The sequence below is a fragment of the Narcine bancroftii genome, chromosome 2 (genome assembly GCF_036971445.1).
Source record: "Narcine bancroftii isolate sNarBan1 chromosome 2, sNarBan1.hap1, whole genome shotgun sequence".
Lineage (NCBI taxonomy): Eukaryota > Metazoa > Chordata > Chondrichthyes > Torpediniformes > Narcinidae > Narcine > Narcine bancroftii.
The window spans coordinates 337,612,567-337,630,915 of record NC_091470.1 but is presented as its reverse complement, the minus strand read 5'-3'; the positions used below and the strand labels follow the sequence as shown (position 1 = coordinate 337,630,915).

Genomic DNA, 18,349 nt, shown 5'->3' with positions numbered 1-18,349 from the left:
CGACTGGCAGATAAGTTGACTCCCCCCCTTTCAGCCTCATGTTAAGGGTTTTGTCATATATCTGGCATTTTAGTCTACCCCAAAAATTGCAATGCCTAAGATTTTGGTTGTTTATCGGTGTACAAACGCGCCCCCCCCCACCCCTCCCCTCCCAAATCATAATGATTGATCCGCTGGGTGTTGGCTGGAGATTCTCATGGAGGCTCCATCAAAACGACAAAAGTAGGAAGTGAGTTTCAAAGTCAAAGTGAATGAAATGGCCAAGAAAACCAACAACTGTGTTGCTGCAGTAAGAGATTGGAGGAAGAAGAGACTTTAATAAAAATACCAAAACGACAATCTTCAATGAGAAGAGGAATCACTCGTTGGCCAGAGTAGGAAAATCACATTGCAGAATGGGTATGTGAACAGAGGCAAGATTGCTACATAGCAATTCAAAATAAAATGAGAATATTTGTGCTGAAGTGTGCACCCAGGTCTCAGTAAAGACCGCAAAAGTATAGTATAGGCCGCAAAAGGACCAGGTTTACCATGGTGTTATTGAGCATGACCGATAGGACGAAGTTAAGACCCATGGTAATCTTAAAACATAAAATTAAACCTAAAATAAAATTCTCTGCAGGCATTTTTGTATGTCTTAATGAAAAAGGATGGGTGGAAGAAAATGGTGTAAAACTATGTGTGGAACAGACAGCCAAGCGGTTTATGCAAAGAAAGGAATTTGCTGGTCTAGGATATGTTTCATGCCCACTTAACTGAGAAGGCTAAAAGTAGGTTAATGCTACATAATACTTGCATGGCGGTTATGCCAGGTGGTTTAACCTCTCAATGTCTGCTTGAACAAACTGTTCAAAGACCATGTTCATGAGAAAAGGAATACATGAATGATATTTGCACAAAGGTCGTGCACAAAAGGCAGGGCAAATCTTCACTCCCCTCTCACTTTTATTCTATATCAAGTTTGGGACGGGACAGTTAACATAATGGTTAGTGCAATGCTATTATAATGCCAATGCTTGATGTGCTGTATGACTTCATGCTCCAAGCTTGGGACAAAGTGAAAGTAGAGACTGGAATAAAATCGTTTGTGAAAAAAAAAAAAAAAAAAAAAAAGTGCGGTATCTCTTGTGCAATTAATGGAACAGAAGATGATTTATTGTGGGACACTGACAACGAAGCTAAAGCCACCTCATCAGATACAGACTGGCACCCGCTTGCCACAATCTTTGTCTCAGACGATGATAGTGATTTTGAAGGATTCTAAATGTGTTTTGGTTCAATAAAAATTTGCAATGAACGTTTGTTGTAGTCAAGTTTTTTTCAAGGGTCAACCTATATGCCGAATCGGTTATCAAGGGTCAACTTGTATGCTGAATCAGTGTCCAGTGGTATTTTGAGCTGAATTTAATGTCTCAAAAGAATATCTGGCATATAAATCGACCCCCATTTTTTGAGATTTTTGAAGGTTTCAAGACTCGACTTCTACGCCGAATTGCATGGTATTTTCTTTTTTCTTTAAAGCACTTTATAATGTCTTTTTAGATATATTTTAATGGTACAGTTTTTTTTGTCTTCAGTTACTTTCTCATTGTATGTCATAGCAGGTGTACTGCTTACTTGTCAACAACCACATATGAAATTGATTTTGTGATCTAGTCAATGTTAAGTGAGGAAAAGCAGTTTTGTATATTATTATGAATTACTGCATAAAATAGCTCCTTGTGAAGATATTCTAAGAGTTTAAGCATGATCTAATTTTCATAATGTTATGCTGAGTGTCTTCAAAGAATATGAAAACAATAATGGGCAAAATTAGCATGTCCCACCTCTGGGCTACAATATTGAACATGGTGCTGCCATTCATCGATGAAAGAAAAATATTTCTTGTTCCTCAAATAACTATTTCAACCCTGTCCTGTGATTTGTTCTTTCTTCTTTGGCTTGGCTTCGCGGACGAAGATTTATGGAGGGGGTAAAAAGTCCACGTCAGCTGCAGGCTCGTTTGTGGCTGACAAGTCCAATGCGGGACAGGCAGACACGATTGCAGCGGTTGCAAGGGAAAATTGGTTGGTTGGGGTTGGGTGTTGGGTTTTTCCTCCTTTGCCTTTTGTCAGTGAGGTGGGCTCTGTGGTCTTCTTCAAAGGAGGTTGTTGCCCGCCAAACTGTGAGGCGCCAAGATGCATGGTTTGAGGCGTTATCAGCCCACTGGCGGTGGTCAATGTGGCAGGCACCAAGAGATTTCTTTAGGCAGTCCTTGTATTGTACAACTTAATTAAATATCAGGCCTCCAAGTGCAGCTGCACTGATTGCACACCATTGTGATAGAACCTGTGAGCACAAGACTGCTGACTGGATTAAACAAAATGTAATATATTAACCAGCCCCAAAGGTTGGACTTTATATCTGCCAGTTAAAGAACTGTTATTTACTTTTCAATACACAAAACTGCTGGAGAAACTCAGGAGGTCATGCAACATTCTTTGTCGCAAACATAAATAACTAAAAATTATGGAAAACCTTGACGAACATTGGTTATTTATCTTTATCTCCTGCTGAATTTGTACAATCACAGCGTTGGTAGACTTTCTTGTTTAACTGTTATTTGCTTTCATTTTATTTTGCTTTGTATCCATCCTGATAGCTCACTGGTTAGAGCACTGGTCTTGTAAACCAGGGATCACGAATTTGTTCTCTGCTGGGGCCTCATTTCTGTGAGGGGTGCTGGACAAAGTGCCGACTCTCAGTCTTCCTTAAGGTAGACAGTTAAAAAATGTCATGCATGTTGCATTCTAAATGTAGTGTTATGTGACAATAATGGAACCTTTACCTTTATAGGTTTTCCAGCACAAAACAGGCCCTTTGGCCCAACTTGCCCATGCTGACCAAGTTGTCCATCCAAGCTTGTCCCATTTGGCCCATATCCCAGTTACTCATTTTAGTAGCCTTGAAACATATTTGCATTCACCTTTGCTACTTCCTCCAGCAGTTCATTTTGTATGGTTATAACCTTTTAAATCACTCCCCTCTCACTTTTATTCTATATCAAGTTTGGGACGGGACAGTTAACATAATGGTTATCGCAATGCTATTATAATGCCAACAACATGGGTACAAATCCAGTGCTGTCTGTAAGGAGTTTGTACGTCTTTCCCGTGTCTGCATGGATTTTTCTCGGGTACTCTGGTTTCCTCCCACCCTTACATTTACAGGGCTTGTGGGTCAGAAAACGTCTGTGATTATCCACCTTAACTATGTCCCCCATGATTTCTGAGAGGAATTTGAATACATCTTTAGAGTTTCTAGTAGACTCAGCATGGCAATCTGTAAATGTTGAAAGGAAAATAAAACTGAAAATGTTAGTGCTGAACATACTGATCTGGTTCCAAGAGAATCACTTAAAACTTCAAACGTTTTCATCATCATATTTGATACATCATATCTGCAACTTGTTTCAATGTTGATGATGCATCTTTTTTCAGCATTTTAATTGCTGGAATTGATATACAAAATCAAAGATCCTTCGTCAATAGTAGGAAAGAAAAAACCTGCTGAGTTTCTCCAGCACTTTTATATGACAGGAAAGAAGGAAAATACGTTTTAAGTTGCAGAAAGGGCAAGGGATGGTTGGATTAGACAAAAAATTCAAAAGGGAAGATTTGAAATTTGACTTTATACCTTACAGATTGTTTCTGATCTCCTCGCTCTTTGAAAGTTTCTTTTGTTATTTCTGTCCCATCAACACTTTCAGAGACCGGCTATTAAAATAATAAAAATTTGATGGTGGGCTTTTGCATATTTCATTCTCTTATTCTTAAACACATCCATTCCTAATCCTTGTTTGTATCCAAAATAAGTTACTCATCCTTTATCCTCAGATTCTTTTCCCACCCAGAATTAGCATTTGTAGAAATATAAAAGCCAAAATGCTATTTGATGTGTGGCATTCCATTATCCAAATACGTTTGCAGCTGTTGATTAGTTCTGCTACTTGCCTCCATTTTTGCCCTTGCTCAGATGAAAAGTAAATTGTTCATTTGGACTGGCGTTCGGCCTGTTGCAGCTCACAACTTCATGCCTCAATTTATTTTCACAAACAGCAAAAAATAACTCAAGATGTTGGTTGAGAGAAGCCGAGTAGAACTTGCTGTTTGTCAACAACTCTTATAATGACAGAACCATCAAAAGTCTAGCCAAATCTTCACTGGCATTCCAGCCCTAATTGATTGATCAAGTCTCTCAAGTGGTTCTTCAACCCATGCCATTTGATGTGGGCAAAGGTGGTCCCACTACCCAAGAGAGATGTAGCGTGAAATATTTTGCTGACACCAGATCTGAAGTAAGATCTCAAATAACATAAACAGCAGTCCAGTTGAAAAGAAATTATGAAAAATCTCTAGTAGGGAAAACTAGAAATTGGAAACTTGCAATTTGTCATCCAGAATTTGCATGGTACATAATGTCTTCTATAACAAAAAAAATTGTAAATCAGAGACGTTTTCCTTATTCTTCAAAGGATGGAATATTTTGAAATGATTTTTTTTTCCAAATCATGATTTTTGGAAGAGCTGGACATTTGCAACTGAAATAGATGTTGCTGTGTTGCCTATGGGGAATTAGAGGATTTCTGGTGGCATCTGAATGACTAGTGCAAGGAGGTGGAGTGTAATACAATGAAAAGATTTCACTTTTTGACATTTGTGTTTTTACCTATTAAAGCCCAATTAAAATATGGATGCATAACTGTGATGTAAGGTTATGTATAGTTTTCAAAAACTGCACAATATCACTGTCAACAAGAATGATATTACTTTAGGCAATTTTAAGGAAAAATGTTTTTCTTGCATGTTTTCCTAAGTTTACTGTATAATCTTTATTTTTCACCTTTTTTAATCTTTTTGTTCTTTTAACCTGAGAAAGTTACATAATTGGCCCCTTTCACACTTGCATCCCACTAAATTGGCCATTCATTGTCCTGGGATAGGAATGGGGGTTTGGCATTTCACACTTGATCACTCCTAACTGCGACACTGAATGCTTTCACACTTGCAAGGAGCCATCCCCGGGATTAGGACTGTTCTACTTTCTACCGGTGACTTCATGACGCATTGAGTGATGGTGGACCTGCATTAAATCCTGATCAATCTTATATTTGAACAAAATTAATCATGCCTAATTATAACATAATTAAGATTTATGTACAGCACAGTATGAGCCCTTCAGCCCCTGTTGTTGTGGTGACCTATATAAAACTTTATAAGGTTTATGTGGGAAAGTGCTAGCCATAAATAGCAATAGTGGACAATTTTTAAACAAGGTGGGAAAGTTGGTAGCCATATAGCACTCAATTTATACAGCGTGGAAAAGTTAGTAGCGCTATCGCGTACAATTTATAAATACCATGGGGAAAAAGTGATGGCAGACCTGATCTCCTAGAATTTCATGTGGCAGAAAAGGGGCCGTAGGCCTGGCTGCATGCATGGAGGGGGTTTCTCTTCCGCAAGGCATTCTGGGAAGTCAAGTCCACCATTGCTTTTTCCCTGTGGTCTTTATAAATTGTGCGCTATAGTGCTACTAAATTTCCCACGCTGTTTAAAAATTGTCTGCTATTGCTATTTATTCACCCCCACCCTCTCTCTTTCCCCCCCCCCCCCCAACCACTTTCCCATGGCAAACTTTATACCTTCATTTTAGTATTTTCTTCACATTCCTGCACTCATGCAAAAACTTGGATCATTTCTATCCTACAATGCAATTACCCATTTCACACTTGCCTGGTTGCAACCCCAGCATCTGCAGACGCTGGGGATTGTACTTGGGGTTGAGACAGTCAATTCCCGGTATGTGATGATGTCATCTGACACCAGCATTGAGCTGATGTTGCTTTCACACTTGGCACTTTAAAGCCTGATCGGAGGTTAATTCCTGAGATCAGTTGCAAGTGTGAAAGGGGCTAATGAAACATCAGTTATATTCAATATCTTTACCTCCTCTGGGCACTATGAGACCTACTGAGTTCCTGCAGCATTTCTGTGTTTTCTCATCAACTGTCATTGCTGGATTCCTAGCCTTTTAATGTATCTTTTAGAAGAATATGCATGATTTGTGCCCCAATTTAAAGGGTTTATTTTGTTTTTAATAAGTTTCCTTTTCATCTGAACACAATTGATATTCTGTATTCAAGGATTCTTTGCTTTGATTCTTGCACTGAAGTTAATACTGTTTCAAGCAATCCCTTTCTCCAAATGCTCCCTGTCTGTGGGATAACATTGCAAGTGTCAAACAAATATTCCTGAACTGCTGTTATCTAAAAACTTAAACATTCTTATCATGCATCTTTGCCATTTCATTTCCAGATGTTACTGAAATATTATTTGTTCATGCCTTTAAAACAAAATCACTGTAAATGATTAATGAAATACCATTAATAAAATTAAAGACAATGTGATGCACCAAGGTTATTCATATCATATGTGCAAATGTCTGGTCTTTGTTTAATTGTAGATGTGCAAACTTCGTTGTAATATTTGAGGCCTGTTTGGTGAAAGTTGTGGTTAAGAGAAAGTGATTGTCAGAATTAACTTTACCTGCGTCCAGATTAGATCCAATGTGCTAATTGCAGCAAGATAGGACAAACAGATTTGGAAATTCATTTCAGTTTATTGACCAATATAGTAGGAAAAAAATTACTTATTTTCGTGATTTGTTCCAGATTTTGGTGTAAGTGCGTTCTTGGCCACAGGAGGTGACATGACCAGGAATAAAGTGAGAAAGACTTTTGTTGGCACCCCCTGTTGGATGGCACCTGAAGTTATGGAACAGGTAATGATCTCAATATTCATACAAGAACATTACACCACAGAAACAGCCTCTTCATCTCTTCTAGCCTGGGCCGAACTATTTTTCTGCCTAGTCCCACTGGCCTGCACCCAGTCCATAGCCATTGATGCCTTTCTCATCCACATACATGTTCAAATTCCTCAAGTTAAAATTGAGCCCACATTCAATACTTCAGATGGCAGCTCATTCCACACTCCCTGTGTAAAGAAGTTCCCACTCATGTTCCTCCTAAACCTTTCCCCTTTCATTCTTAACCCATGTCCTCTGGTTTGTATTTCACCTATATTTACTCTGTCTATCCCCTCACAATTTTAAATACCTCTATTAAATCTCCCTTTATTCTTCTATGCTCCAGGGAATAAAGTCCTAACCTGTTTAACCTTTTCTTGTAACTTAGTTCCTGAAGTGAGGGCAAAGACCATGTCAGTGGTTCCTCTGTTTGCGCGAAAGCCGCACTGTGATTCTGGGAGAATATTCTCGGCGACACTAGGTATTATTCTATTTAGTAGAATCCTAGCGAAGATTTTGCCTGCAATGGAGAGCAACGTGATTCCCCTGTAGTTTGAGCAGTCTGATTTCTCGCCTTTGTTTTTGTACAGGGTGATGATGGTGGCATCACGAAGATCCTGAGGCAGTTTACCTTGGTCCCAACAAATCTTGAAAAACTCATGCAGTTTGGCATGCAGAGTTTTGCCGCCAGCCTTCCAGACTTCTGGGGGGATTCCATCCATACCTGCTGCTTTGCCACTTTTCAGTTGTTCGATTGCCTTATATGTCTCATCCAGGGTGGGAACCTCATCCAGCTCTAGCCTTAGGGGCTGTTGAGGGAGCTGGAGCAGGGCGGAATCTTGGACTGAGCGGTTGGTACTGAAAAGAGATTGGAAGTGTTCTGACCATCGGTTGAGGATGGAGATCTTGTCGCTGAGGAGGACTTTGCCGTCTGAGCTGCGCAGCGGGCTTTGGACTTGGGGTGAGGGGCCGTACACAGCCTTTAGAGCCTCGTAGAAACCCCTGAAGTCGCCAATGTCCGCGCTGAGCTGTGTTCGTTTGGCGAGGCTAGTCCACCACTCATTTTGGATCTCCCGGAGTTTGCGCTGAAGATGGCTGCATGCGCGACGGAAGGCTTGTTTTTTCTCTGGACAGGACGGCTTTGTAAGGTGAGCCTAGCAAATAGCGCCTTTGGAAGACTACACAAAAGAGTCTGGAAAAACAACCAACTGAAAAACCTCACAAAGATAAGCGTATACAGAGCCGTTGTCATACCCACACTCCTGTTCGGCTCCGAATCATGGGTCCTCTACCGGCACCACCTACGGCTCCTAGAACGCTTCCACCAGCGTTGTCTCCGCTCCATCCTCAACATCCATTGGAGCGCTCACACCCCTAACGTCGAGGTACTCGAGATGGCAGAGGTCGACAGCATCGAGTCCACGCTGCTGAAGATCCAGCTGCGCTGGATGGGTCACGTCTCCAGAATGGAGGACCATCGCCTTCCCAAGATCGTATTATATGGCGAGCTCTCCACTGGCCACCGTGACAGAGGTGCACCAAAGAAAAGGTACAAGGACTGCCTAAAGAAATCTCTTGGTGCCTGCCACGTTGACCACCGCCAGTGGGCTGATAACGCCTCAAACCGTGCATCTTGGCGCCTCACAGTTTGGCGGGCAGCAGCCTCCTTTGAAGAAGACCGCAGAGCCCACCTCACTGACAAAAGGCAAAGGAGGAAAAACCCAACACCCAACCCCAACCAACCAATTTTCCCTTGCAACCGCTGCAATCGTGTCTGCCTGTCCCGCATTGGACTGGTCAGCCACAAACGAGCCTGCAGCTGACGTGGACTTTTTACCCCCTCCATAAATCTTCGTCCGCGAAGCCAAGCCAAAGAAAGAAAAAAAGTTCCTGAAGTCCAGACAATATCCTAGTAAATCTCTGCACTCTATCTTATTGAGATCATTCCTGTAGTTAGGCATGCTTTAATCCTGACAGAAACATACGATCTCTCTTTACTCTCAAAATTTTACCTTTGAAGGTCTTCCACTTACCTTGCTCATCCTTGCTCAAAAATAACTTGCCCTAATCCACACATTCTAGATCCTTTCTCATTTCCTCAAAAGTAGTCTTTCTCCAATTTAGAATCTCAACTGGAGGCTCAGACCTATCCTTCTCCATAATTAACTTGAAACTAATGGCATTATGATCACTGGACCCAAAATGTCCCCATACACCTACATTTGTCACCTGTCCTGTCTCATTCCCTATTAGAAGATCCATTGTCTCTAGTTGGTACCTTGATATATTGATTTAGAAAACGTTTCTGAACACATTTGACGAAGTCCTTTTGCAGTATGGTAATCTAATAAATATGCGGAAAGTTAAAATCTGCAATCACAACCTTGTGTTTCCTGCAGTGTCTGTCATCTCTCTGCAGATTGGCTCCTCCAATTCTCATTGTGTGACAGAATAAATGGAAATATTTTTGGGAGATAAATTGGGAAAAGTTAGAGTATGTTACATACAAACACTTTAAAACAGATCTTATTTGAAATACTAGAGAATTCATATTCGGAGTGACTTTACAGAAACTTTGAAGAGTGCTTATGGAGACTTCACAGGTAGGTGTTAATTGCGCGGACGTTGTGGATTGAATTGGCTATTGTCTTTAAAGCAACAGCAGACATGATGGCTTTTCACAAGAGTGCTCAGAGAGGTCACCGATGGGTTCTTGTTTACCTAAAGACAACAGATGAATCAGAAGACTGACTCCTATTGTTTGATAGAGAAGGTCAAGTGGTTTTTGCAAGCAGAGGGAGAAAGCAGTCTCTGTGTGTGTGAGAGGGAGAGAGAAAGCTGTGACAAGTAACAGGCTTGCTGGAACAGATATAGAAGCTCCAGAGTGGAAAATGTTTCACTTGGAATAAGAGTAACAGAAAGGAACTCTGCGATAACCTGAAAGAAAGAGGTTATCATCTGGAGAACCCTGATGGGGCAAGTTTCATCAGCAAGACACTGAGTGACTGAGGGAAGTACCTCAGTTGTGGACATCCTGAAACAACACATCTCTCTCTGCAAACCTACAAGAACATTCCTGAGTGGTAACCATTTACTTTTCAAGCACCAAAGCCTGGTGGACTTTATAGATGTTAAATTCTGTGCACAGTATAAGAATTCCCTGCAACCAGTGAACTTGGAAGAATGGTTAACAGTCCCATCTTACTTCTCAAAGAACTTTTCTAAACTTACCACACATTACCCACACGTGTGCTTAGAATTAGAAGGGGATTAGGTTAAGTTAAGTAAGTTAATAATATGTTAAAATTTGTTTCTATTTTCATGTTTAAAGATCATTAAAACCAACTTTTGTTTAAGTAACCATTTGTTTAGGTGAATATCTATTGCTGCTGGCTTTTGGGGTCCATTGGACTTGTAACAGTTGACTATTGGGCGGTCTATAATACAACCTCATGAGTGAGGGCATATCTTTCCCGTTCCTCAGTTCCACCTATATAACTTCAGTAGACAAACCCTCAAGTCTGTCCTGCCTGAGCACAACTGTCAATTTACCCTGACAATCAATGCCACTTCTCCCCCTTTTATCACCTTCTGTTCGATCGTGTCTGAAGCAATGGAAGCTCAGAACATTTTGCTAATTATTTAGAACATACAAGAGTACAGTACAGGGACAGGCCCTTTGGCCTAAATAGCTGTACAGAACATGTTATCCAAATCAAAATAAAATGGATACTTGCACATGATGGATATCACTTGATTCCCTTCAAATTTATGTCTTATTTAGAAAACCTTTGAATAACAATTTTATATTTGCTTCCACTGCTACTTTTAGCGGCCTGTTCCAGTCACAAAATACTTGTGTAAAAAGAAATTGCCCCAGGTGCATTCTTTAAATTCTTCTCCCCTCCCCTTCCCCCACCTAAATCTTAATTGTGTGTTCTATAGGATGTGATGCTTTGTCAGCCACAAATGAGCCTGCAGCTGACGTGGACATTTACCCCCTCCATAAATCTTCGTCCGCGAAGCCAAGCCAAAGAAGATGCTTTTAACCTGTGGGGATAAAAGGTTCTGATTTTGTACCCTATCAATGTCTCTCATGATTTGAAAATGACTATCTGATCGCCCCAGACCCTCCTATGATACCATGATAAATAACCTGTTTGTCCAAATTCTTCCTGTAACCCGTATGCTCTAAACCAGGTGGTATCCTGGGTAAATCTCTTTACCCTTTCCAAACCTGCATGTCCTTCCTGAATTGGGTTAACCAGAATTGGATGCAGTATTCAAAGTGTGGCCTAACTAAAGTTTTATACAGTAGCATCATGACTTCCTTTTTTTTGTGTGTGAAAAAAACACACAAATGCTGGAGAAACTCAGCAGGTCAAAGAGTGCCTTTATGTTGCCAAAGTAAGGATACATCATGAACGTTTCGGGCAACATGAAGGCACTGTTTGATCCGCTGAGTTTCTCCAGCATTTGTGTGTTTTTTCACTTAACCATGTTGTCAACAGAATCCTGTGTGCCCAGTACTCTGCCTGTTGAAGCCAACCATACCATACACCTTCTTTACCATCTTATCTACTGACATGACCACTTTCAAGAAGCTATGAACCTGGATCCCCACCATTGACTATGTATATTCCTTTTGCATTTGACTTCACATTTTGAACAAAGAGAATAGTAATGTACAGGCTCTTCGGCTACAGTGGTCTGCTGATATAATAACCTACTCTACCAACTGCTTAACCCTCCATATTTCTTCGTTCCATGTACCTATCTGAGTCCCTAAAATTATCCTATTGTCCGGACTAGTCTCCTGCAGCCATTTCTCTGCCCATATCTCTTACTGGTCTGTTCTATTCCTCGATGCCCTTTGCACTGTTGATAATTTACTAATCTCTGTATTATCACCAAACTTAATAACCCATCTATCTACCCCTTCATCCAAGTCATTCACAAATATCACAAACAACAGGAGTCCCAACACTGTTTCCTGCAAAATGCCTCTGGTCATGAATTTCCTTACTGCACATAATGCACAAAATTTGTGAACTTTTGACCATAAAGGTTCACAATAAGGTGCCAGTAGCAAATTCAAATTCTCAATTTTCTAGGGATCCTCTGCGTCTGTATCTTCTGGATCAGCCTCCCATGAGGAAAGTTGTTAAATGCCTTATTGAAGTCCACTGCCCAACCCTCTTGAACCACCTTTTTTTTTAACCTCTTCAAAAGCTATCAGGTTGATAAGACATGACCTGCTGTGCACAAAACCACATGGATTGCACCTACAATGACCATGAATTCCAAATGTGCATAAATGCTAATACAGAGGACTGAATCGTGGCTTATTTTGTGCCTTTCTTCAACATGGGGGTAAAAGGATAATCAGAAAATCATAAGTCAGTAAACCTGACAGCGGTGGAAGGGAAGCTACTTGAAAATGTACTTATGGATATGATTTATGCACATTTGGAAAGTCATGATGTTGGGGACAGTCAAGCTGGCTTTGTGAGGGGCATGTTATTTCTTGCCAATTTTTTTTTGTGGTGGCAAAGATGATTGATGAGGGTAGGGCAATAGATATTTTATATGTATACTTTATTAAGATGTGTGACAAAGTCCCTCAGGGTAGGCTAATTCATAAGGTGCAGATGCATGGGATCCATGGTGAGTTGATAGTTTGGATAAGAAATTAGCTGGTTCAGAGAAGAGAGGATAGTGGTGGAAGACTTAGGCTTGTGCCTGTGACCAGTGGAGTCCAACAGGAGTCTTGGTTGGGATGCCCTTTGGATTTAAAAAAAAAAGTAAAATGGTCAGCTATTGAGACAAAGATTGGTGGACACTGAAGAGGGCTATCAACAAATATAATAGAATATAGATCAGTTACAGATATGGACAGAGAAATGGTTTATGAAGTTTAATCTGAACTAGTGTGAGGTATTGCAGTTTGGGAGTCAAATGTTAGGGGAATGTATCCATTTAATGATGGGGCTCTTGAAAGTATTGATGTGCAGCGGGATCTCGGGTTCATTGAAAGTGGGCATACAAGTAGATGGGGTGCTAAAGAAGACGTAATATTCCTGATGATTAGGAGAAATTCAGAGTTTTGCAGAGGAGGACAAAAGGATTAATTATGAAAGGTAAAAGGGATTATGAGAGGAAGCTGTCAGGGAACATAAAAAAATGACTATAAAAGCTTTTATAGATACGTTAAGAGAAAGAGGTCAAGACAAATGTGGGTCCATGGCGGACAGAAACGGGTGAGTTAATCAGGGGGAACAAAGATATAGCACACTGTTTGAATGACTACTTTAGTTCTGTCTTCACCAAGGAAGACATAACTAATCTTCAGGAAATTGTTGAGGATCGGGGATCTAATGTGAGGGAGGGAATAAAGGAAATAATTGTAAGTTGAGATGTTGTATTAGTTAAGTTGCAGGGATTAAAGGCAGATAAATCCCCAGGGGTGGATGGTCTGCATCCAAGAGTGCTGAAGGAAGTAGCCCAGAAAATAGTGGATGCATTAGTGATAATTTTTCAAACCTCCTTCGATGCTGGATTAGTTCCTGAGGATTGGAGGGTGGCCAACGTAACCCCACTCTTTAAGAAGGAAGGGAAAGAGAAACAAGAAACTACAGACCAGTAAGCCTGACATCGGTAGTAGGGAAGGTGCTAGAATCAGTTATTAGAGATGCAATTCCAGTACATTTGAAAAGTAGTGGTATCATTGGACAGAGTCAGCATGGTTTTGTGAAGGGAAAATCATGTCTGATGAATCTAATAGAATTTTTTGAGGATATAACCAGTAGAGTGGATAGGGGGAAATCAGTGGATGTGGTATTATCTGGACTTTTGATAAGGTTCCGCAAAGAAGACTAGCGTACAAACTTGAAAAGCACAGTATAGGAGGTATGACATTAAGGTGGATAGAGAATTGGTTGATGGACAGGAAGCAAAGAGTAGGAATAAATGGGTTATTTTCAGAATGGCAGCCATTGACTAGTAGGGTACTGCAGGGCTCCATGCTGGGGTCATAGTTGTTTACAATATATATTAACGACTTGGATGTGGGAATAGATAGCAATATTTCAAAATTTGCAGACGACATGAAATTGGGTAGCGGGGTTAGCTATGTAAAGGATACTAGGAGGGTGCAGAGTAATTTGAACAAGTTAGGCGAGTGGGCCAAGATGTGGCAGATGCAATATAATGTGGATAAATGTGAGGTTATCCACTTAGGAAGTAAGAAGAGGAATGAGGACTATTATCTAAATGATATATGTTTAGGAAAAGGGGAGATGAAGAGAGACTTGGGTGTTGCTGTGCATCAGTCGTTGAAAGTGGGCGTGCAGGTGCAGCAGGTGGTAAGGAGGGCAAATGGTATGTTGGCATTCATAGCAAGAGGATTTGAGTACAGAGATCCTGCTGCAACTGTACAGGGCCTTGGTGAGACCACACCTGGAGTATTGCATGCAGTTTTGGTCTCTTTATCTGAGGAAGGGCATCCTCGCCATGGAGTGGGTGAAGAGAAGGTTCACTAGACTGATACCGGGGATGGAAGGATTTGGATATGAAGAAAGGTTGGATAGACTAGGCTTGTATTTTCTGGAATTTAGAAGATTGATGGGGGATCTTATAGAAACATAAAATTCTTAAAGGTTTAGACAGGCTAGACGCATGTAGGTTGTTTCCAATGCTGGGAAAAACCAGAACCAGGGGTCACAGATAAGGGGGAAGTGTTTTAGGACTGAGATGAGGAAAATTTTCTTCTCTCAGAGAGTGGTGGATCTGTGGAATTCTTTGCCACAGAAAGTAGTTGAGGCTGGTTCCTTGTCAATATTTAAGAGTAGGTTAGATTTGACCCTTATGGCTAAGAGGATCAGGGGGTATGGGGAGAAGGCAGGAACCGGGTACTGATCAGCCATGATCATATTGAATGGTGGTGTAGGCTTGAAGGACCAAATGGCCTACTCCTGCACCTATTTTTCTATGTTTCTATGTATGCTTGACTTAAGTGGTCAGAGCATTGAGTACAAAAATAAGGAAGTCATGTTGCAGCTCTATCAAACTTTGTTAGGCCACACTTGAAATACAGTATACCATTCTGGTTGACCCAATACAGGAAGGACGTGGAAGCTTTGGAAAGAGTACAGAGAGATTTACCAGGATGTTGTCTAGTTTAGAGGGCGTGAATTTTTCCTGGAGTTTAGGAAGCTGAGAGGGGGTTTATCAAATCATGAGAGGTGTTGATGGGACTTTTCCCTGGATGAGAATGTCACACACCAGAGGGCATTTGTTGAAAGTGAGGGGGAGGAACTTTAAGCAAAGCAAATATTTTGCATGTAAAATGGCAGGTGCACCACTACCTGGAATGGGCTGGCAGGAGTAGTAGTGGAAGTAGATACAGCAGTTGCATTTAAGAGGCTTCCAAATAAACACTAGGATGGAGGGAATATTCAGACATCCTGTTCAACACAGACAGATGGGCCATAAGTCCTGTTTCTGTGCTGTACTGTTCTATGTCAGTATCCTCTCCAATAGTTTCCTTATCATTGATGTGAGGTTTACCAACCTACAATTTCAGCTACTCTCCAGTCTTCTGGGAGCTCACCAAAGACCACAAGACCTGAACCAGAATTGAGCCATTTAGCATATTGCTTCTGCACGGCCAATCAAATCATGGTTGTGTTTTTCCTCTCAATCCCATTCTCCTGCCTTCTCGCCATAATCGTTGTCGCTCTTGCTAATCAAGAACCTGTCACCCTTTATGTTTTGCTACTGTGGGCTAACGGTCAAAGCCTCAACAGTCTCCACACATACCTCTTTCATTAAGTAGATACCTGTCAGGCCCAGGAGACTTGTCCACTCTAATTCTCAAAAGATTTGACACTACCACTTCCTTATGTCAAAATGCCCAAAATTCTCTAGGTTATGTTCCTATCACTATCAGAATCAGATTTATTGCCTTGAATGTGTGTCACACTGTCACTTTGCAGCAGAAGTATTGTTCATTACAGGTGCAAAAAATGGTACAGTATAAATTACATTTCTGTTAATACACTATTTAAAAATAAATATGCAAAAGAAGAGAAAAAAGTGAGGTGAGGTCTGTCATTCGTTGTCCATTCAGAAATCTGATGGAGATGGGGAAGATGCTGTTTATGTAACGTTGGGTATTTGTGTTCATGCTCCTGAACATCCTTCCTGATGTAGCAGTGAGAAGAGCGTAGTCTTGGTGGTGAGGGCCCTTGAAGGTAAAGGCTGCTTTCTTGAGAGTGAAACAGGAGAATTTGCAGATTCTGTGATTACAGTAAAAACACACGGAAATCCAGGAGGAACTCACAGCATCCATCGGACGTAAAGATGTATTATTGATGTTTCAGGCCTGAGCCCTTCTTCAAGGTATAAGCAAAAACACAAAGGCATATCCTATCAAATTAACACCTTAGGCTTTTGGTTTGGACTCCTCCCCCTTCCTCTCTCCAGTCTTTATTCCAATTACTTCCTGTTTTTTGTTTGTACCTTAAAGAAGGGTTCAGGCCTGAAACGTCGGTAATATATCTTTACTTTCTACGGGCACTGCGAGACTTGCTGAGTTCCTCCAGCATTTTTTACTGATTTCTTGAGACCCTGCCTCTTACAGATGTCTTCAGCAGAGTTTACAAACCTCTGTAACCTTTTCCCGTCCTTTGCATTGGCACCTCCATAGTACACCTGTAGAAATTTGCAAGACTCTTTGGTGACACACCAAATATCCTCAAATTTTAAAGAATTTGGCAAGCCTTCTTCATGATTGCATTGATGTGATAGCCCCAGGATAGATCTTCAGAGATGTTAACTCCAGGAATTTGGAAGATTTTATTATTTTACCCTTTCCATTGCTGACCCCTCAATGAAGACGGGTTTGTGCTTTACCGGATTTCCTTTCCTGAAGTCCACATTCAGTTCCTTAGTTCTGCTGATGATGAGTGCAAGGTTGTTGCTGCACCAATCAATCAGCTGATCTAGCTCACTCATTGCCATCTGACTCTGCCAACAACCGCAATGTCATCGGCAAATTTGTAGATGGAATTTGAATTGTCCCTGGCCACAGAACCATTGGTGTAGAGTGAGTAGTGCAGTGGATTCAGCATGCATCCTTCAGGTGCACCTGTGTTGATGGTCAGTAAGGAGGAAACATTGATTCTGATCTGCACTGACTGGTCTTTTGATGAGGAAGTTAATGATCCTGTTCCAGAGCGAGGTGCAGAGGCCCAGGATTTGAAGTTTACTGGGCAGTGTTGACGGGACGATGGTGTTGAAAAGCTAAGCTGTAATTGATGAAAAGCAGCCTGATGTACATGTTGCTGTTGTCTAGCTGAGTGGAGAGCCATTGAGATGGCATCTTTTGTGGAATGCTTGTGGTGGTGGGCAAATTGCAGTGTAATCTAGGTCTTGGGTGAGAGTTAATTCTGGCCATAACCAACCTCTAAAAGCATTTCTTCACAGCAGATGTGAGTGCTACTGCGCGATAGTCATTGAGGCGGCTCACTCTGCTCCTCTTGTGTACCACACTGATTGATTCAATTTTGAAGCAGGTGCAAACTTTCACCTGTGGCATTGAGAGATTGAAAATATCCATGAACATTCCAGCTAGTTGGCACAGATTTTTCAGCATTCTGCCAGGTATGCCATCAGATGCCTTGAGGGTTCACCCTCTTTTTTTCACAAAAGTTTATTTGATTTAAATGTGTTCTTTCCTTAATCTTTGCTTGGGTAAAGGGAAGGAGTATATCTTTATACAGGTAGTTTATATTGTAATTATTTTTTTATGGTTGAGAGCAGGATGTAGGTGAATCAAGGAGAAGGTCGAAGAGGGGAAAGTGGTGGTTAAAGGATCATGAGGAGGTCAAATAGCAGTGTTGGGGGGAGCGGGAGAGGTCGTGGTTTGGGAAGCACGAGCCAAGGTTGGGTGGAAAAAGGGTATGGGTGAACTGGGTAGGGGGAGGAGGGCAGAGGTCAGGGGAGGAAGAGGGGAGGTCAGAGGTCAAGGGGCAGGGAGAGGAAAGCTGTCTTCCTCCTTGGTGAATACCAATGCAACGTACTCATTTCATATCTTTCCCACTTCATCTGATTCCACATATTAATTCCTTCCTTTGTCCTAGAGTAGTTTGATCCTCTCCTTAGTCTTCCTCTTTAAGTATAAAGGTCTTGGGGATATCTATAATCACAAGATCTAGGAGCAGAAGTAGCCCAATGGCTGATTGAGTCTGCTCTGCCATTCTAATCATGAGCTGATCCATCCACCACTCAGCACCTTTTCCCAGCTTTATCCCCATAACCCTTGGTGCCCTAACTAATCTAATACCTGTCAATCTTTTCCTTAAATACACCCAATGACCTTGTTTCTACAGCCACCTATGGCAGCAAGTTCCACAGACTCATGATCCTCCGACTCTGTTTTATATTGACGTCCTTTTATCCTGGATTTGTGCCCTCTTGTCCTAGATTTCTCTACCAGGGG

General features: G+C 41.2%; 1 protein-coding gene across 1 annotated transcript in view; it reads left to right on the top strand.

Annotated features, from left to right (window-relative positions):
* Nucleotides 1–18,349, top strand: part of LOC138755715 (serine/threonine-protein kinase OSR1-like) — a 114,222-nt gene that overhangs the window by 50,605 nt on the left and 45,268 nt on the right. The window contains exon 6 of the mRNA XM_069922172.1: nucleotides 6,710–6,819. Coding sequence (XP_069778273.1) covers nucleotides 6,710–6,819 — 110 coding nt within the window. The remainder of the gene's footprint in view (nucleotides 1–6,709; nucleotides 6,820–18,349) is intronic.